Genomic DNA, 21,156 nt, shown 5'->3' with positions numbered 1-21,156 from the left:
TAGATGTACACAAAGGTTCATCTATAGTAACACTTACTATAGTATTTTTATAATGCTATATAATATTTATAGTATTTTTATAATATTATTATAACATAATAATGTTATATAACATAACATAAATGCCAAAGAACAGGATATCATTACTACTAATACTAAATAAGCTATAGGAGATCCCCAAGACTAGAATATCACATAATCATTAAGAATGCTGCAGGGAGTGGGGGAAATGGAGAGATGTTAGTCAAAGGGTACAAACTTTCAGTTATAAGATGAACAAGTTCTAGGGATCTATTAATAGAACAGCATTAGTGGTAATGGATGTGCTAATTAATTTGATTGTGATAATCCTTAAACAATGTATATATAAATCACCATGTTGTATACCTTGAGTATATTCACTCTTTATTTGATAATTAAATATTTTTTAAATGCCATGAACGGACTGGGAACATCCTAAATATCCATTAAAAGGGAATGGATTAAACGAATTATGATATATATACACAATGGAACATTATGCTGTCATAAAAAAAAAAACACAGAAGCTCTTTATGTTATGATTTGGAATGGTCACCAAGAACTACTAAGTAAAAAAAAAAAAAAAAAGATACAAAATAATGTTTATGCTATGCTATCATGTGTGTAACAAAAGCAAAGGGAAAGGGAATATTATATATCCCACACACTTAATTGCATGTGCATAAATTACCTCTGGAGATACATACTAGAAATTTTGAAAACTGGTTGCCTAAGGGAAGGGAACCACAAGACAGGTAGACAGGAATCAGAGTGATACTTTCTACTACATAAACTACTATATTATACATGATTATAACCACTATGTAATCTTTTCTATTTTTGAATCATGTAAATATTTAATCTATTCTAAAAAAGTAGTAAACATAATGGAAAAATGTTAATGATGGTATAAAAGAAGCCTTAATGACACGGGAAATGTTTGATATAGTAAAACAAGAAAGGCAGATTACAAAAAATTGTGTATACTAGGACCTTATTTTCTTTAAGAGAAAATCACACGTGCATGCATACTCACATGCATGCTGACTGAAAGATATATGCCAAAAAATATCAATGGAAATAATCTCTGAATAATGGAATTAGAGGTGACTTGTTTCTTCTTGTGCTTTTCTGTCATTCACTGTTTTCCAATTAGCATATATTATTTCTCTAATAAGAACAAATGCTTAATGAAAAAGTTTTATTAGATACAAAAAAGCCAATAAATACAAATTTTAAGACAACAAGAAGCAAAAATTTATCTTCTGAAGACTAATTATCCTTACCTGGTACAACCATGGGCAATTCCTTTTTTTTTTTTAAAGATGAAAAATGTTTTTTAATTTATCTCCTGCTTTGGCAATACAATAATGGCAAAAAAGAAATTACACTGGGCTGACACCCAGGGAAATCTATGCATGGGATAAGATTTTGAATTCTGAAGGATTTTTTTCTCCAATACAAATGCGGTTGAATGAATTCTTAGTTTTGAGGGTTAAAATTCACAAATGCCTCTGCATTGTCTACGTAGCTGCTCCAAGATTTAGATGAATGATTTTTGGAATACACAGTTTACCACATACCATAAACGTAGCCAACACATGCCTGGTCCACTGCTGAATAAGGGATCTGTGCATCAGCTAAAGCCTTCTGGCCTATAAAAACAAAGTTTTATCAAAAAGTGCTTTAAGTATTTGCTTTAGGTGAGTAAAAACTAAGTTTAGGCTTTAGGTGAGTAAAAATTAAGTTTAGAGTTTTTCAAAGTAAACATACCTTTATATAGTCTATGTTCAATTCAAATGACAAATCCTTCATCAAACCATCTTAGATCTCTCCTTTCAGAGGTAATCATTTCTTCCTTTAAGCTACTATATCACTTTTCCATATCTTCTTTTTGGTACTTGGTACTTAACACTTTCTGTCATAACTGCACACCTAACTATAAATATATTAAATCCTAAGAGTCTTAAAGCTCCTTTATAGTAAGATCCTTGTCTTATTCATCTCTGTGGCTCTGTCACATATCTAGAGGTCAAAATGAGCATGTCATTTCCAGCAGCAGGTAACATTAATGTACCCATCTTAACAATGCCAAGATCAATAGCCAGGTATGTTGGTGCATGCCTGTAGTTTCAGCTACTCGAGAGGCTGAGCAAGAGGATTGCTTGAGCCCAGGAGTTTGAAGTTGCTGTGAGCTATGATTGTGTGATTGCACCACTGCACTCCCCGCAACAGAGCAAGATCTCATCTCTTGGGGAAAAAAAAAAAAATAACAAAGCCAGGGTCAAGAGATTAGTCTGGGTTGGGAGCAGTGGCTCATGCCTATAATCCTAGCACTCTGGGAGGCTGAGGCGGGAGGATTGCTCCAGGTCAGGAGTTCGAGACCAGCCTGAGCAAGAGCAAGACCCTGTCTCTACTAAAAATAGAAAGAAATTATATGGACAACTAAATATATATAGAGAAAAAATGAGCCGGGCATGGTGGCGCATGCCTGCAGTCCCAGCTCCTTGGGAGGCTGAGGCAGAAGGATTGCTTGAGCCCAGGAGTTTGAGGTTGCTGTGAGCTAGGCTGACGCCCCAGCACTCTAGCCCAGGCAACAGAGCAAGACTCTGTCTCAAAAAAAAAAAATAAAAGAGAGAGAGATTAGTCTGTCTATGGAACAAGAAATGAAGCTTTAAGGATGCCATCCAAACTGCGGAAATGACCAGTGGAAGAACCAAGAAAAACCAGGTAAGTAAACTAGACAGTGAGTTTGGAGAAAAATCATGAGCTAAATCCCCGAGCTAAATCCTCATCTACCACAGTGAGGAGCAAACAGATATCTAAAACTGATAAGTCAAAACTTAAATAAGCATGGTGGGCTGGGAGCAGTGGCTCATGCCTGTAATTCCTAGCACTATAGGAGGCCAAGGCAGGGGGATCACTTGAGGCCAGGGGTTTGAGACAAGCCTGAGCAAGAGTAAGACCTGTCTATACAAAAAATAGAAAAATTAGCGAGGCGTGGTGGTGCCTGCTTGTAGTCCCAGCTATTTCAGAGGGTGAGGCAGGAAGATCGCTTGAGCCCAGGAGTTGGAGGTTGCAATGAGCTATGATCATGCCATTGCACTCCAGCCTGAGTGACAGAGACCTTATCTCTAAAATAAATAAATAAATAAATATTAATAAAATAAGCATGGTGGAATAAGCATTTAGATAATCACTAGAAGAACTAAAGCAAAAAAACAGTTAAAAGAGGTTATCCCTCAGGGAACAGGCCTGAGAATTATAAGCCATTTTGTACTCTTTTTTTTTCTTAACCATATGAATATATTTAAATTTTTTTTAACTTAAGAAAATATATAATTGATTATGTGATTGGTTTGGTCAGACAAGTTCTCTTTTCCTGCTTAGTATACAAGCAAAAAATAAATGTTTTACTTACAATAATGCTGGTAAGATTATGTTAAGAATAGCATTCTTGGCCGGGCATGGTGGCTCACGCCTGTAATACTAACACTCTAGGAGGCCGAGGCGGGCAGATGGCTTGAGCTCAGGAGTTCGAGACCAGCCTGAGCAAGAGCCAGACCCTGTCTCTACTAAAAATAGAAAGAAATTAGCTGGACAACAAAAAATATATAGAAAAAAAATTAGCCGGGCATGGTGGTGTATGCATGTAGTCCCAGCTACTCAGGAGGCTGAGGCAGAAGGATCACTTGAGCCCAGGAGTTTGAGGTTGCTGTGAGCTAGGCTGATGCCACGGCACTCTAGCCTGGGCAGCAGAGCAAGATTCTGTCTCAAACAAACAAACAAAAAAAAGTAACAAGGGGAAGGCTCATGATAAAATAAATTTTAGAAATTAGCATACAAGTTGGGTGCAGTGGCATGTGCCTATAGCCCCAGCTACTCAAGAGGCTGAGGCAGGAGAATCACTTGAGCCCAAGAGTTTGAGGTTACAATGCAATATGACCGCACCTGTGAATAATCACTGCACTCCAGCCTGAGCAACATAGCAAGACCCTGTCTCTAAAAACAAAAACAAAAAAATTAGGATAGAATATGATCCCATATAGCCATAGGAAAAAGCACCAAAATAGAATAACACTAAAATGTTAATAGTGACTAGGTCTGGGTCACAGAATTTTCTTTTTGTTATTATATAATTCTTTGTTCGAACAAAACATATGCGTTGCTCCTATAATCAGTGGGAAAGAGTGACTTAGAAAAAGATATAATTTTTAGCCAATACTCTGTCCCTCCTTTAAATGACAACAGCATGTTGTACCTTTCACTGTCTACTCACTTTCTATCTGAACTTTCCTTATTTTCCCTTCTAGATGGTAAGAACCTTGAGATTAGCACACCACACCATTGTGAATCCTTCCCAGGGCCCAGGATACACTCATCATTTATTGAACATTTTCTGCTAACAGCAGATTTTCTGCATAAACTATCAGATTAAAATAATTATTAAATAAAAATGTTAAAAGGGTAAGAAAACAAAGGAAGCATAGAAGTTAACTATCTGAAATAGTTTCAAAGAGTTCCATGATGTTGCTATATCATTCAAATGAGTGTCATCTGCATTTAGGTGCAAAGGGATCCCCAATCTTTCTCTGAAGGAAAGGGGGATGGAGGAATGTATAAAGAGCAGAAGTCCCTAAATAATGGAAGTGACAAGAGGCAATTCTGCTTCCCTCCATTCTATGCATTTAGGAAATAACAGGAAAGAAAATGGTAGCAGAAGCCCCTCCTATAACAGGTCCGCAGAAGTAGAGAGTAAGACTTTTGGATCTACTGTTCCAAAAAACCAATCCCCCTGCCTCACCACCACACTCAGCAAATGAGTCCAGAGACAACAGAGTGCAAACTCATTTTCAGAATCTCAGGGGATTTTACCCTCAAGTTGTGCTTCGATAAATGTTCAACTAAATGTGACTGATGTAGTCTCAAGGTACTTTAGGTGAAATATATGAGTGAAGTCATCCTTTTATACTTCTCATTTCCATACATAATTAGAACCAAGGAGTATTTTTAAGAGAAAACCTAAGTTTTAAAAGTTTTAAGTTTGGCCAGGCACAGCAGCTCACACCTGTAATCCCAGCACTTTCGGAGGCTGAAATGAGAAGCTCTCAGGAGGCCAGGAGTTCGAGACTAGCTATGGGCAACATAGCAAGATCCCTATCTCTACAAAAAATTTAAAAATTAGCCAGGTGTGGTGTCACATGCCTGTAGTCCTAGCTACTGAGGAGGCTGAGGCAGGAGGATGGCTTGAGCCCAGGAGTTTGAGGTTGTAGTGAGCTATGATTATGCCACTGCACCCAGCCTGGACAACAAAGCAAGACCCTGTCTCTAAAAAAAAAAGAAAGAAATAAAGTTCATTTATTAAAAGGTGTTTATTTTCCTAATGTTGCCTGCAAAATCAAAATAAGCTGAGTAAATTAAACTGCATATCTTGTTACTAGTCAATCCCCACAGTTAGTTTCAAACTTCATAACTGCACCTCAGTATTACCATTTTATAATCAAAATATACACACACTAAAGTAACCTCCCCAAATTTTTAATGAAATAAAGGAAATGGGACAAAAAATATTTAGAAAACCAAAGCATCTCCCACTTCAGAGACAGAGAGCTGCTGTTTGGGACACATCAGTCAAGAGCAGCGTGTTTATCCACACAGAAGATAAACATTAAATGTGAATCTTTTGGTCATATTTTTAAAAAACATTAAATGAACAGTGCCTACTCTAAGAACCAATAGCAATTAATCAGATCCCTTGAACCTTCCTATAGGGGGGCAGAGATGCTCTGATTCCTCATAAAATAATATTTAAATACTGAATTGAATAATAAGTGTTGAAGCAAAATCTGGCCAGGTGCAGTGGCTCACACCTGTAATCTTAGCACTTAGGGAGGCTGAGGAGGGAGGATCACTTGAGGTCAGGATTTCAAGACCAGCCTGAGCAAGAGCAAGATCCTGTCTCTACAAAAATAAAAAAATTAGCAGGACATGGAGGTGCACGCCTGTAGTCCTAGCTACTTGGGAGGCTGAGGCAGGAGGATTGCTTGAGCCAAGGAGTTTAAGGTTGCAGTGAGCTATGATGACAGCACTGCACTCTGGCCAGGGCAATAGAACAAGACCCTGTTTCAAAACAAAACAATAAGTATTGAAGTAAAATCTAAATATACATGCACTGGGTGCACAGGGTACTCTTGGAGATAAGCAGGATTATCTAGGGAAGAACCATAGTTAACTTTTTTGGGTTGCCTGGCAACAAGCTAGAAGGAATGGGTCAGGGAGGCTCCCTCAGAAAGGGACTATGCCTAACAACTTCTCATGGAACCAAGGACCTCCCAAGTCTCCAAGTGCTAGGAAGCAGGTATTTCAAAGAATTCCCCAAAACAACTGGCACCTAATCTTAGACTACCTGGCCTTGAATCTAAAATATTTATATTTGTTTGTTTGTTTATACATAACATGTAAAGAAGCTCTGATGCTTTCCTCTTTAAAAAAAGAGAATGAGAAGAAAGAGAGAGAGAGAGAAAGAGAATGATGAAAGGGGACTTGTCTGCTGGAACTTGGACCCACAGTTCAGTCACCTGCAGCCTGGCCCAGGTGTGTGACTCTGAAGAATGCCAAATGCTTAGAGAACATGGACCCATGCACCTGTGGATCCTCCTTCCTTTGAGTTCCACTCAGTAGTATTCCCCAGAGTCCTTTGCTTGACATTTCTAACACTTATTAGAATAAACAGTAACAAACCACATCACCTCATTTAGTCACACAGCAGCCTAGTGATAGAAAAAGAATTCTCTATGTTGATTCAATGAAGTGAAGAGAGGAAAACCACCATACAGGCATTCCATATATTTTTAATGTGATTATCCCTCTTCCTGGAAAAGAAGACACTAATTTTTTTTATATCTCCTAAGGTGAACACACACTGGAATGAAATTATCCCTTTTAATGACCATACCTTTCTCTCCCACACAACCCTTAACCATCCCAACGAACAGATAGCACATAAAATCATAAGCCACTGTCTACTTCTGGCTATGTAGCTGCTAGGAATGCCCAAGCTCTTTTCCCTTTCTCTTTTCTAGTGAGCCACTAGGCACTTCTCCATAGAGGTTCTTCTCCCTTGACTGGGCTTCCTTTTGTGTTTGCAAGGCTGCTCCACCCACGGAGACAGACCACAAAAAAATATGACTGTTCAAAGATCTAGATGTTCTGTATTACCTGCTTCTTTTGCCAAGTCAGGGTAATCTCCTGAATTCTCAGCTCCAGGCTTCATGAACTAGAAATATAGGAGATAATAAATAGAAACAAGTATAGTTAGATGTTCTTTACAAAAAAAAAACCTCTTCATTCAAACAAAAAAACACATTGAGCACCTATTACATCAATGAGAGTGAATAAACTATAACAACAAATAAAATTATGACTGAATTTTACAAATATAATGTTGAACAGAAAAGCAGAACTAATCTGTGGTATTAAAGGTCAGGAAGTCAGGAAAATGGTAACCTTTTGCAGGTTACAGTGACTGGAAGAGGGCACAAGTGCTGAGGTGCTGGGAATAGACTATTAATATTTGTTTTTTAACTAATTAAATTTTTGCATACAGTCTCACTGTGTTGCCTGGGTTAGAGTACAGGGGCATCATCCCAGCTCACTGCAACCTCAAACTCCGGGGCTCAAGCAATCCCCCTGCCTTAGCCTCTCAAGTAGCTGGGACTACACGTACGCACCACCACGCCCAGCTAATTTTTTTATTATTTTTTTATAGAGACTGAGTCTCGCTGTATTAACCAGGCTGGTCTCAAACTCCTGGGCTCAAGTGATCCTTTTGTCTCAGCCTCCCAGAATTATTTTATTTTTTAATCAAAGACATGAAAGAAAAACAAGGACAAAAAAGTACCACAAGCCTTACAAAAAAACAGCATTCCTCTGTTTCACTACTCCCCATCCACTGGTCATACTTGCTTCCAAAATATCCACTTTCAATTCTTATAGATATTTCTTGTGACACAAACAGCCATGTTTCTAAATATTCTTATAAAATTATTTCTCTATCAGTTTAAGAAGTTATGTCATAATCTCCAATAAAGACCAATGAGGATTAGGTCTCTTCTGCCGCTCCACATACACATTTACCTCTCCCACCATCTTAGCTAGCTAAGTCACAATTCGTTGCTAATTCAGTACTCAGTGTTTATCTTATTAAGTACATCTTTTTTACTACTGGGCCAAGTAGTCTAACTATGATTTGCTTTACTGTACCATTTTAGGGTTTTGTTTTTTTTTTCTGGAATTAAATTCATATCCTAATGAACTTTCAAGGCAAACACCCTTGCATCCACTACCCGGATCAAGAAATACAACTTTGCCCACCATCCCAGAAACTCCTCCATGCACTCTGTCCCAGTCTCAATCCCTACCTTACCCCCAAAGTAATTACTGTCCTATTCCTATAGTAATCGCTTTCTTGGAACATTTATTTCATAGTTTTATCACCCAGATGTGCATCCAAAGACATTACAGTTTAATCTTGTCCATTTTTTAAATTCCAAAACCTCACCTTTTTTAATATCGTCACCCATTTTATAAAAAATTTTTTTAAAGTAATATGATGTTCTCAAGTAGATATAAGTTTTCTAAAATTCTAATTTTCACTTAAAAGCTCAAATTTTATAATTGGAAACAAATACTGGCAGTTGTTTTCCTTGAAGTGACAGGCTGACTTCATTCATTTTTGAGAAAATATCTAAAATACACCCACGTCTGAATAACCATCATATGTACGCCAGATGTTCTCTCAAGTAAAACTGGTGTTTCAAGAAAAAAGCAGCTAGTTTAGCTCACAATGCAAACAATTTCACAATGTATTCTCAAGCATTGAGATTTAATAAAATTAACAATTGTTTTCTCCTTCATCAAGTATGGTCTTAAATGAAAACTGATGTTTTATTCCTATGAGTACATGAGTACACAAAGAATACAAGACTACTAGTACTGACATTGCTATCCACCATTACTTTTGCACCGTCAGTATAAATGTCAATATACAATGAAAATGGCAAATATCTTAGTATTATTATGAAGAGTCTTAACGTTGCAGATCCCCTGAAAAGGTCTCAGAGAACCCAGGAGTCCACAGACCACATTTTGAGAACCCCTGCTAAAGCTATTAATTCATTGGCAGCTGTCAAATGGTGATATTCTGTCATTTTTCAGCTATTATTTTGAATACTTTTCATAAAAAAACACTACTCCTAAGTATAGTTCATATGGGAAAGATAATAAAGGTATGATTATTTCCCTTTATCAGTTTTCAAGATAATGAATAAGTCCCCTATTATCCTGCAAAGCTACGATTTGTTGGTTTTGAAATATTACCATGAACTCATGTATTTAAACACCATTTGATGGGTTTCACTCAATTGCAATTATCTTTTTTAAAGTTCAGATTGTCCCATCTTTGATAAATGGGAACTTCCCATGGAAGTTGGCTTCCAAATCCTTTTGATATAACCCAAGTTGTCTTTGATAACTTTCTTGCAATTAGGAAAGACAAAATATTCTAGACTTATCTTGCATATTTCCTGCCCCACATGAAATCAGCATTTTCTCCAACTAGCCATTCCTTTTATTAGAAAAAGATATTTCAAGACCATAATCTGGATGCTATAGATCCCACAGATTTTGTCATTGTTTCCAGGCCTCTTTAGTGGACAGAGCTAAAAATTTTTATTTCATTTTTTATTGTTTTTGAGACAGAGTCTTGCTCTGTCGCCCAGGCTAGAGTACCGTGGTGTCAGCCTAGCTCACATCAACCTCAAACTCTTGGGTTCAAGCAATCCTTCTGCCTCAGCCTCCCGAGTAGCTGGGACTACAGGCATGCACCACCATGCCCGGCTAGTTTTTTCTATATATTTTAGTTGTCTGGTTAATTTCTTTCTATTTTTTTTTTTTTTTTTTTTTAGTAGAGACGGGGTCTCGCTCTTGCTCAGGCTGGTCTTGAACTCCTGATCTCGAGCGATCCTCCCACTCGGCCTCCCAGAGTGCTAGGATTACAGGCGTGAGCCACCACGCCCTACCTAAAAAATTTTTTAAAGATGAAATACTTCATACTAATACTATGGATTCAAATTCAGGATTACAGAATTTTTTACCTACCCTCTTCTGTATTATATCTGTATCTCTTTTCTTGTCTACCAAGAATCTTAGTTCTCAAGCACTAAGGGATAAAGTAGAATATCCTATACTTATTCACATAATTTAGACCATGTTACACACATAATAATCTTGTAACAATACTAACGCTATACTAGTGCTAATGCTCAGTAACATAATTACTGAGAACACTCTATTTAATTTGCAAAACTCATTTTTTTCACCTGCTTTTTATGTGCCTAACTCCAAATTTAGATCATGCTAACAACACCTCTAAAATCTCTCTTAAAACCCTAGTCCACATGATCAAAAATTTTTATTCTAGAGACCTTCCTCCTGGAACCATTCATATACCTATTGCAAACTGGACTATGCATGGCTGCCATCCTGGTGCTTCTCTATTCTCCCATATTGGATTCTGTTTCCAAGAACCAGTATCTTCTTCCTTGGCTTATATCATTTTGAAGGACACATCAATCATACATTTATTGTCTTTCCTGTATGACCTGTACCACTAGGTCATGAAATAGATGAGGAATAGTGTCTTATCAAAAGTACTCAAAGTAATAACTGAAAAAGAAATGATACAGTATCACCATTTGACAGGTGCCAAATTAGCTTTGAGCAGGGATGTGTAAAAAGTACACTTTTTAGAGCTTGTTTTTTTTTTTTTTTAAAGACAGGGTCTCACTCTGTTGCCCAGGCTAAAGTGTAGTGACACAATCATAGCTGACTGCAACCTCAAACTCCTGGACTCTAGCAATCCTCCTGCCTCAGCCTCCCAAGTAGCTGGGACTAGAGTGGCTGGGACTACAGGCATGCGCCACCATGCTCAGCTAATTTTTCCATTTTCTGTAGAGACATGGTCTCGCTCTTGCTCAGGCTGGTCTCCTGACCTCCTGACCTCAAGTGATCCTCCCGCCTCCGCCTCCCAGGATTACAGGCATGAGTCACAGCACGGAGCCTGAGGAAGTTTTAAGAAGACATGGGACTTGGACTAGTTCTTGAAAGACAGGTAGAATGTAAGTAGATGAGAGGGCATATCAGGAGATAGGCAGCATAAGCAAAGGGTCTGATGGCCTGATGTCAGCCAGATGGCAGCTGTGACTTAGCTGTGTTAAAACATGTTGACTCCCACCGTAGGAATTCTAACTCATTTCCTACATTGAATAATAGAACCTCATTAAGAGAACTTTAAATTATCTAGACAATTCAGCTATTCAAATTAATAAACATAACAAAAGAGCCCAACCAGTAGAAATCTATTAACAGAACTTTAAATTTCCTTCAAAAGTAGAAAAATAAAAAAAATAACTTGACAGTATTAATTACCTAGTAGATTTCTCCCTCTTTATCAAATCCTGACTCAGGGTCCAGTAGGCCAGACCTAAAGGGAAGTATTCTGGCCTAATAAGCACATCAATAATGGCACTCTTCATACTCCCCACCCTTTCCCTAAGGACTTTAACACCTCCCCCACCTCTACCTCCCAACTTGAGAAAAAGAAATACATCTCCTGCTTCCCAAAGGGTTATAAAACTGTGCTTTTCCATACAGCCCACATAATAATCAGACATTCAACAGCCAACAGAAGATCTGACTGCATTAATACCATACTTTAAAAGTCTTACTGTCCGCCTGTATTAGAAGCCCCCTCTTCCATGGAACAATAGGATGATCTCCAAGCTTCTGGTATCAGTCGACTTTTCTATTTACATGTTTTGATTGAATTGTGTACTCTCAGCCAACTGGTAAAATAATAAAAATTTTAGGGCTGCTTTCTCAGAAATAGAACTCTTGCTAGGAATTCTTTCACAACGCATTATCTATTTAATATTGCTCAACTAACATTCATTGAGGGCCTTCAGGGACCAAGCACTTTCAGGTTAACAGGAGTATAACCGTGAGTAAGATGTGGTACCCACCCTGGAAGACCTTACGTGCTTTGGGAAAATACAGACATATAAACAGAATTTCAGTACTGTATAACATAGTAAGTACTAAGTATAAGGCTGGTGGTGGGCACCCCTCCCCTCCCTAATGGAAAAAGAAGAAGCCCACGAGACCTGCCAAAAACAATGCCTGCAGGGCCCAGCTAAGTTAAAGAATAGCCACACCTGGATGGTTACCCTGATAAGGGTCTCGGTTCCTGGAATCCATACATACCACCAGCCCCTCCTACACCCGCCCTAAAACTGCAACAGAAAATTCCCTCACCATAAATCTTCCTGCCAAAGAAACCCCTACCCCCAAGCCTAAAAACATACATAAACCCACTCAGACTTCTGGGCGATGTGACTTTTCCGGTCTCTCTCTCTCTCTCCCTGGACCCAAAAATCTCGCCTGGGTCCCTCTCTTGGGACTCGTTACCCTCACCCAGGAGCATCCCAATAAAGCCTCTTTACTTATCCCTTTCAACTCTGCTCATCTTTCTTTCTCTGGCGCCCGCCAATCCAAAAAACCTTACATTTGGTGCCGAAACCCGGGAGGGTACTTTAACTTTCAGCTGCGCCGCCTCCCTCCTGTGGACTCCGGTCTTAAAACCTTACACTAAGATAGAGGTTAAGTGCAGTACAAGGCTCTACTGGAAAGTCAGGAGGATCTGAGGCTTCCTGGAGAAGACAAGACCCAAACTGATTCTTTAAAAATGCAAAAAAAGTTAACCAGCTGAGAAGATAATGGTACACGTAGTAAAAACAACAGAAGCAAAGCAACACATGTATAAAACTATAGAGCAGGGGGAGAAACTAAAGGCAATTTGGCATTACTAAAGCATGGATGTGGTAAGGGGTCAAGAAAAAAGCCTGGTCTGGCATGGAGGCTCATGCCTGTAATTCCAGCACTTTGGGAGGCCCAGGCGGGAAGATCATGCTTGAGGCCAGGAGCTGGAGACAAGCCTGGGCAACATAGGGAGGAGACCCCCCATCTCTACAAAAGTGAAATAAATTAACCAGGAGCGACGGTGCCCGCCTATAGTCCTAACTACTCGGAAGGCTGATCGTGCCACTGCACTCCAACATGGGCAGCAGAGCAAGACCCTGAGGGACGACAGAAGAGGAAGGAATAAGACTGTAGCAGCCTCTGGCCTCCAGAGTTCCAAGCTGACACTTGAGGAACAGAGAGGGGTCAGAGGATCCAGGAAACCTGCCACCTGTGCCGAGACGCTGAGCATCACTAGTGTCTCTCCTCCCGATCCACACTTGGAGCTGTCTCTAAGATGGGCTCCTACCAGAAGTATTTCTGGGAGGGCACATAGTGACATTCACGACCTGCTTCCCTTCTGGTGCGAGATGACCTTTGCCTCGGGTCGAGCTCCATAAACCTTGGGACTTCACCCAGAATCTAAAGAGGTGAGAACTTTGGGTATCCTGAGGGCTGCATCACAAACTCTGACCAGGGAGAAAAGGGAAGGAGAAAAAAATGGCCGCAGGAGCAAGCCTGAGACACTACAAGCCCCAGAGACACCGCAGATCGCAACCCCACCCCACCCCGCCTCCCCGCCCCCGAGTCGCCACCCGGATGCCCCACGCGCCAAGCAGCCGGAGCTAGGAGCCGGCTTCCTCCGGGCAGGAAGGACAGACAGGAACGGCGCAGGCACTGACCGCCTCGGTTTCCTGTCACCTAGAGGTTCCCCCGCCACACTGAGGCAGATCGGGACAGGGAGCCCGCCTCCACCGTACACTGCTGTTTACCTTGGTCATGCCAACCCCCACCACGAAAACCCGGCGCAGGGGCGGAAACGTCCCCAAGGGGGGAGACATGGTTCTGCCAGTGCCCGGCAGCGGCGAGCGCAGCGGACTATAGCCGGGGCCTGAGGCCGTGGCGGCCGGGAGCTCCCTCTGGGCCGGAGGCGGCGGAGGCGGGGCGGGGTCGGGCCCTGGCAACGCGAAGCGACAGCGGACTGTTAGCCATCGGCTCCTGCGCGTGCGCGGCGCGGTGTGCGGCTCTGGGGGCGGGGGGCGTAGTTTTCCAGCCCTCGGCGCACGGAGTCCAAGGCCAGGGTTCCCGGACGTGGACTCAAGACTGAGTCCACCTCAGCCGTTGGAAAAAATCTTTGTAACCTAGTAGCCACCAGTCCCCACCTCATGCACCAGTAGTCCCAGGTACTCTGGAGGCTGGGGCTGCACTCCAGCCTGGGCAACAGAGTGTGACCCTGTCTCTTAAAAACAAAAACAAACAAAGAGTAAAATCTCCAGCTGATCAAGGAAGAGACAAAGGGATGTTATCCTATCTATCCCTACGGCCTAGCACAAGGCAGGACACTGAAGAGGCCCTTACGAAGTGAACAGTTGTGTCTTGAAACTGATTGACTGATAAAGACAGCAATGGGATTGGTGGATCAGTTACCAACCTGATAGAATAAGATGTCACAAGGCCCAGATTAATTATTATGTAACAAATGCTGGCTGTACACTGGATATTGGTTTCAAAATAGTAGTCCATAGAAGTGAAGAGGGGATAGTAAGGTCATAAAAGGTATTCATTAATACTAAGAAGGTTGAGAAAGAACACTTCTCTTTCCAATGAAGAAAACTAAAAAATCCAAAAATTCCCCTGTGTCAACAAAAGAAAAAAAATAAAGTTTCTAAAGAATTACAGTAAACTGAGGGCTACAGCCCCCAAGGCAGGGAAGGAGTCTTTCAGAGAGGGTCTATCAGACTGCTCCAAAGCATGTTTCAGCTGACAGTTTACATACAGGTAGTGGAGGCTTACTACAGGCAAAATCACGCCAGACTTGCTCAGAAGTTACATTAAAGCAGGATCGCATCTAAGTTTGGATGTGAGAGTGCATCTGGTTATAGATTACAGAAGCATAATCACTAACTGCGTCTGATGTTAATGTGTAGGAAAAGGCAAGGACAAGGGTCATTTATCTTTTAAGGAATGTAGTGACTGAGGCAAGACACATAGTGTGCTCTACCCTGTTTTGTCTTCAAAGCATCCTTCCAGAGAGCTGCATGTCATCACAGAGTCAGGGCCTTTGTGAAATTTTGCTGGCAAGCAGAAATGAGCAAACGTGGCTTCTTATGTTATAGCTGGGACCACAGGACCATTTGCTGTTAATATTTTGTCTCATGCCTGCTACAAAACACTTAGAAATGCTGCATAGAATACAACAAACATCCTTTTAAATACATAGAATATGGAGGAGGGAATGTTTTTCTTTTAATTTTATACTTATCTGTACAGTTTGAATGTTTGGACTTTGTGTATATATTTTATTTTTGCTATAGCACATCTTTAATTTTTGTCATTGTGTTTTGTTTTCATTTTCATTATTTGTTCTTAAGTAGGTAATACTCAATACATACATCAAGATTCAAAAAGTACAAAAGGTCAAACTTAAAAATTCTCCCTCACACCCCTATTCCTAGCCTTGTAGTCCCTCCAGTCCCTCACCCCATCCTTCCAGAGATATTTTATATAAATATAACCAAATGCATACATAAGTAATGTTATCCCCCTTCATAACACAAACTAGCTTTCTTTTATACACTATTCTGCATCTTGATTTTTTTCTTATACCAATGGATTTTATTTATTTATTTTTTTTTTTTTGAGACAGAGTCTCATTCTGTCACCCAGGCTGGAGTGCAGTGGCCTGATCATAGTTTACTGTAACCTCGAAATCATGGGCTCAAGCAGTCCTCCCACTTCAGCCTCCCAAGCAGCTGGGACTACAGGTGCACGCCACCATCATCCTGGGCTCAAAGGATCCTCCTGCCTCAGCCTTCCAAGTAGCTAGACCTACAGGCACATGCCACCATTTTTTTTAAGTGCCACCATTATTTATTTATGTATTGGTTTATTTATTTATTCATTTATTTATTTATTTATTTATTTTGAGACAGAGTCTCACTCTGTTGCCCAGGCTAGAGTGAGTGCCATGGCGTCAGCCTAGCTCACAGCAACCTCAAACTCCTGAGCTCAAGCGATCCTCCTGTCTCAGCCTCCCGAGTAGCTAGAACTACAGGCATGCACCACCATGCCCGGCTAATTTTTTCTATATATATATTTTTAGCTGTCCATATAATTTCTTTCTATTTTTAGTAGAGATGAGGTCTCGCTCTTGCTCAGGCTGGTCTCGAACTCCTGAGCTTAAATGATCCGCCCACCTCGGCCTCCCAGAGTGCTAGGATTACAGGTGTGAGCCACCGCGCCCGGCCTATTCATTTATTTTTATAGAAGCCCGGCCTATTCATTTATTTTTATAGAGATGGCGGTCTCGCTATGATGCTCAGGCTGGTCTTGAACTCTCGAACTCAAGCAGTCCTCCTGCCTTGGCCTTCAAAAATGCTGGGATTACAGGTGTGAGCCACTGCACTTGGGCCTTCCCGATTTTTTAAGGACAGTTTTGCTGGCTATAGGATTCTTGGTTGACAGATGTTTTCCTCTTAACATGCTGACTATATTGGCCCACTGCCATTTGGCTTCACAAGTTTCTGATGATGAATCTGTGGATATTCTTATTGAAGATCCTTTGTATATGATCATATCTATTATATGTAATTGCTTATCTCTTGCTGTTTTCAAGATTTTCTCTTTGGAAGTTTGATTATAATGTGTCTTAGTGTGGGTCTCTTTGAGTTTATCTTACTTGGAAATTGTTAGCTTCTTGGATGTTATATTCATGTCTTTCATCAAATTTGGCTGGGGCCATAGCCAGGCATGGTGGTACATGTGTGTAGTACCAGCTACTCAGGAGGCTTAGGTGGGAGGATCACTTGAGCCCAGGAATTGGAGATTACAGTGAGCTATGATTACATCATTGCACTTTAGCCTGGGTGACAGAGCAAGACCCTGTCTCTACAAAAAAACACAGGAAAAATTTAGCCGTGGTCTGGCACAGCGGCTCATACCTGTAATCCCAGTGCTTTGGGAGGCTGAGGTAGGAGGATCACTTGAGGCCAGGAGTTTGAGACCAGCTTGGGCAACATAGTGAGACCTCATCTCTACAAAAACAAACAAACAAAATTTGAAAGTTTTCAGCCAATGTTTCTTCAAATATTCTCTTCCTCCCCTTTCTTTCTCTCTTCTACTTCTGACACCCCCCACAGTGCATATGTTGGTTGGCTTGGTGGTGTCCCACAGGTCTCTTAGGCTCTGTTCAATTTTGTTCGATCTTCTCCATTTCTGCTCCTCACAATTGATAATTTCCACTACTCTATTTTCAAGTTTGCTGATTTATTTTTTATTTATTTATTTATTTTTTTGACAGAGCCTTGCTCTGTTGCCTGGGCTACAGTGCTGTGGCATCAGCTTAGCTCACAGCAACCTCAAACTCCCAGGCTCAAGCAATCCTACTGCCTCAGCCTCCCGAGTAGCTGGGACTACAGGCATGTGCCACCATGCCCGGCTAATTTTTCTACATATATATATATATATATATTTAGTTGTCCAGATAATGTCTTTCTATTTTTAGTAGAGACAGGGTCTCACTCTTGCTCAGGTTGGTCTCAAACTCCTGACCTCGAGTGATCCTCCCGCCTCGGCCTCCCAGAGTGCTAGGATTACAGGCGTGAGCTACCTTGCCCAGCCAAGTTTGCTGATTTTATGCTCAAATCTGTCTTTGAAAAATTCTATTGAATTTTTCATTTCAATTATTATACTTTTGGGCTCTAGAATGTCTTTTTGGTTTCTTTTTAGATTTTTCTGTCTCCTTATTAATATTGCCATTTTGTTCATATATAGTTTTCTCAACTTTCTCCATATCTTCTTTAAGATAGTTATTTTAATGTCTTTGTTGAATAGATCTGCCATTAGGTGTTTTTCAGGGACAATTTCTGTTGCTTTATTTCTTTTTCCTTTGAATGAGCCATATTTTTCTGTTTGGATGTCTTGTGGTTTTTTGTTGAAAACTGGGCATTTGACTCTAATAATGTGATAACTCTGTAATTCAGATTCTCCCTCTTCCTCAGGGTTTGCTAGGTTTTGTTACTGTTTTTGGTGGGTTTTTTTTTTTTTTTTTTTTTTATTGTTGTAGGTTTTCTCTGTGCCAAAGATTAGCCTGAGGTGTAAACTTAAGGTCTTCATAGTTCTTTCCTGAGTCTGGACCTTTCCCTAGGCATGCACAGTCACTTTCTAATTCTCCCCATATGGGGCTGGGCGCAGTGGCTCAGGCCTGTAATCCTAGCACTCTGGGAGGCTGAGGGGGGAGGATCCCTTGAGCTCAGGAGTTCAAAACCAGCCTGAGCAAGAGTGAGACCCTGTTTCTACTAAAAATAGAAAAATTAGCTGTGCATCATGGTTTGTGCCTGTAGTCCCAGCTACTCGGGAGGCAGGCAGGAGGATCGCTTGAGCCCGGGAGTGCGAGGTTGCTGTGAGCTAGACTGATGCCTTGGCACTCTACTCAGGGCAACAGAGTGAGACTCTGTCTTAAAAATAAATAAATAAATAAATAAATAATTCTCCCCATATATGCACTTGTTTTTGAATGGTCTAGTCTTTAATGTCTAGGACCTAACAGAGGAAAAAGAGAAAAATGAAGGAGGGGTAAAAAAAGTGCCAACCTTTTTAAAGGTTTAAATTTTTTAAAATCCTTAAAGTTACTTCAGTTGGAGAGGGAGGGGCTTTTACAACAAAATCAGGGGAGGTGTAACAACAATGGCCACTAGCCGCTTTGTCTATACCTACGTGATCAGAAGCAGTAAGCAGTGATCCAATCACCGATCCCTCATATTTGGAAGACAGGGTCATTTTTGCCCACCCTGGCTCCTGCAAGCTGTGTGCACAGCTACCTGCCATGGGGCTGGGAGTGGAGGATGGGGCAGCTGCTGCTGTGGTAAGAGCTGAAAATTACCAAATTAACTACAATTTACCTTCCAAGCCTTCCACTGGAAATTGTAAACTTTCAATAGAGGTGTACAAAATAGTTCTATCCGACAGATTCCGCCAATGTAATTATTGTTTAGGTAAGGAGACAGATTCCTGGTGCTTCCTACTCTGCCATCTCCCCAGAATCCTTCTCCTTGTCAAGTACTTTTTCAAGATCAAGTGATATAATCATACATGTTTTTCTTTAACTTGTTGATTGTTTTCCCAAAGTTAAACCAGTGCTCACTTGGGCAGCACATATACTAAAATTGGAATGATACAGAGAAGATTAGCATGGCCCCTGTGCAAGAATTACATGCAAATTCGTGAAGTGTTCCATATTTTTGGTTCCACTTTCTAATGTTCCTGGGTGGGGAAACTGAGGCTCCAATAAGCACAGTGACTCACCCAACTGAGGGATCTTCCGATTTCACGCCCCCATCTCTAACTCCTAATCTATAAAAAACAAAAACAAACAACCAAAAAAACAAAAGTTAAACCAGACTCACATAGCTGAAATAAATTGTACTTAGACATGGTATATTACTCTTTGGATATAAAATTCAATAATTGTTGGATTTAGTTTGGCAATTTTTTTTTTTTTTTTTTTTTTTGAGACAGAGTCTCACTTTGTTGCCCAGGCTAGAGTGGGTGCCATGGCGTCAGCCTAGCTCACAGCAACCTCAAACTCCTGAGCTCAAGGGATCCTCCTGTCTCAGCCTCCCGAGTAGTTGGGACTACAGGCATGCACCACCATGCCCGGCTAATTTTTTATATATATATTTTTAGCTGTCCATATAATTTCTTTCTATTTTTAGTAGAGATGGGGTCTCGCTTTTGCTCAGGCTGGTCTCGAACTCTTGAGCTCAAACGATCCGCCCACCTCGGCCTCCCAGAGTGCTAGGATTACAGGCGTGAGCCACCGCGCCCGGCCTAGTTTGGCAATGTTTTGTTCAGGATTTTTGTGTCAATGTTCATAAATATTAGTCTGTAGTGCTCCTTTCTTATTATGTGTTTATCTGGTTTTGATATTAAAGTAAGGCTGGCTGGCTTCATAGAATGGATTATAAAGTATTCTATCTTGTTCTGTTTTCTGGAAGAGATAGTGGAGAATGGGTATTAATACTTCCTTAAATGTTTCTCGTCTATATTTGCTGTTTATTTCTCTATTCCCTGTCTCTGTTTCTCTGACTTCTTTCCTGGCCCATGCTTTTCCCCTTTCTCCTCCCTCCCTTCTTCCCATTCTTTAGGGCTGCAGCCATTACAGGCATTCTTGGACTATCCTGAATGGGTGGTCCCAGGACTGATAGCCAAGAGGTCTCTGAGCCCTGACTCACCTCCCCTGACCTCTTCTGGTCTGAGGCTGTCATAGCCAGAAAGAATCCATAAAATAGGGAACGGAAAGAACCTTTAATTGTATTCTGTCTCAGCCCTCTTATGTTGTCGAGGAGGTCCAGAGTGGGGAAGACACTTGCTTAGGGGCACACAGAGTGGCAGAAGTGGGGTATTGAAAAGAGAAGTTCTCGAGGAGGAAGGAAGGCAAAAGAAAAAAGAAAAAAAAAAAAAGAAAAGAAAAGAGAAGTTCTCTACCACCCACCCTCACCATCCCCAAAACATGTCTAAACACACAGCCACCCAAAGCTTCAGGCTGTCTGGCAGAACTCCCAAAATTATAGGGCAAAAAATAAGGTAGAGAACCAATGCTTTTGGAAATGAGACAATAAAGGTGGCCTATCCCCGATCCCGGCACAGAGCCCAGCACTCTTTTATTTGTTCATTCATTCAGTAAACATTTATTGAGTACCTACTGTGTGCCAGAAAGTGAACAAAACAAAGTCCCGGTTCAACAGAACTTTCATTCTAGTGGGGATGACAAGAATAAATGTTTCCACAAGTGATAAATGCCTTGAAGAAAGTATTTTCCGGGGTTCAGGCTGCAGCTACTGCTCCAACTCAAAAATTCAGGACTTGTACCCCCAAACCTATAGTTCTGTCCCCTCTGTTGGGCTCTCTGGTCTCCTGTTGCCTCCTTCTCACAGGCCGTTTCCTCTGAGAAGTTCAGCATCACCTCAAACTCATCATGTTCCAAACTGAACACGTTTTCTCCCCCAACAGACTCTGCTTCAGTCAATGTAGACAGGGTGTCCAAGAAGACACCCCCTCCAT

At 40.8% G+C, this 21,156-nt stretch overlaps 1 protein-coding gene and 1 non-coding gene across 4 annotated transcripts in view; one reads left to right on the top strand and one right to left on the bottom strand.

Moving 5' to 3' along the window:
• The window catches only part of SCP2 (sterol carrier protein 2), a 98,776-nt gene extending 84,373 nt beyond the window's left edge, over positions 1-14,403 (bottom strand). The window contains exons 1-3 of one of the 3 annotated variants that reach the window (XM_069479994.1): positions 13,869-14,403; positions 7,240-7,297; positions 1,605-1,676 (exon numbers count right to left, since the gene is read on the bottom strand). In XM_069479994.1, the coding sequence (XP_069336095.1) occupies positions 1,605-1,676; positions 7,240-7,297; positions 13,869-13,937 (199 nt within the window). In that variant the 5' untranslated portion in view covers positions 13,938-14,403. Of the gene's footprint in view, positions 1-1,604; positions 1,677-6,599; positions 6,778-7,239; positions 7,298-10,530; positions 10,600-13,868 lie in introns of those variants that run through there. The other 2 variants (XM_069479995.1, XM_069479992.1) reach the window with 2 other exon arrangements.
• A 4,826-nt stretch (positions 14,404-19,229) lies between these two features.
• LOC138391031 (U6 spliceosomal RNA) lies at positions 19,230-19,336 on the top strand. Its single transcript, XR_011234674.1, has one exon. It is a non-coding gene; the product is annotated as a U6 spliceosomal RNA (small nuclear RNA).
• The last annotated feature ends 1,820 nt before the right edge of the window (positions 19,337-21,156 follow it).

The sequence above is a fragment of the Eulemur rufifrons genome, chromosome 8 (genome assembly GCF_041146395.1).
Source record: "Eulemur rufifrons isolate Redbay chromosome 8, OSU_ERuf_1, whole genome shotgun sequence".
Taxonomy (NCBI): domain Eukaryota; kingdom Metazoa; phylum Chordata; class Mammalia; order Primates; family Lemuridae; genus Eulemur; species Eulemur rufifrons.
The sequence above is the reverse complement of the archived record's forward strand: the minus strand, read 5'-3'. Positions and strand labels throughout refer to the sequence as shown.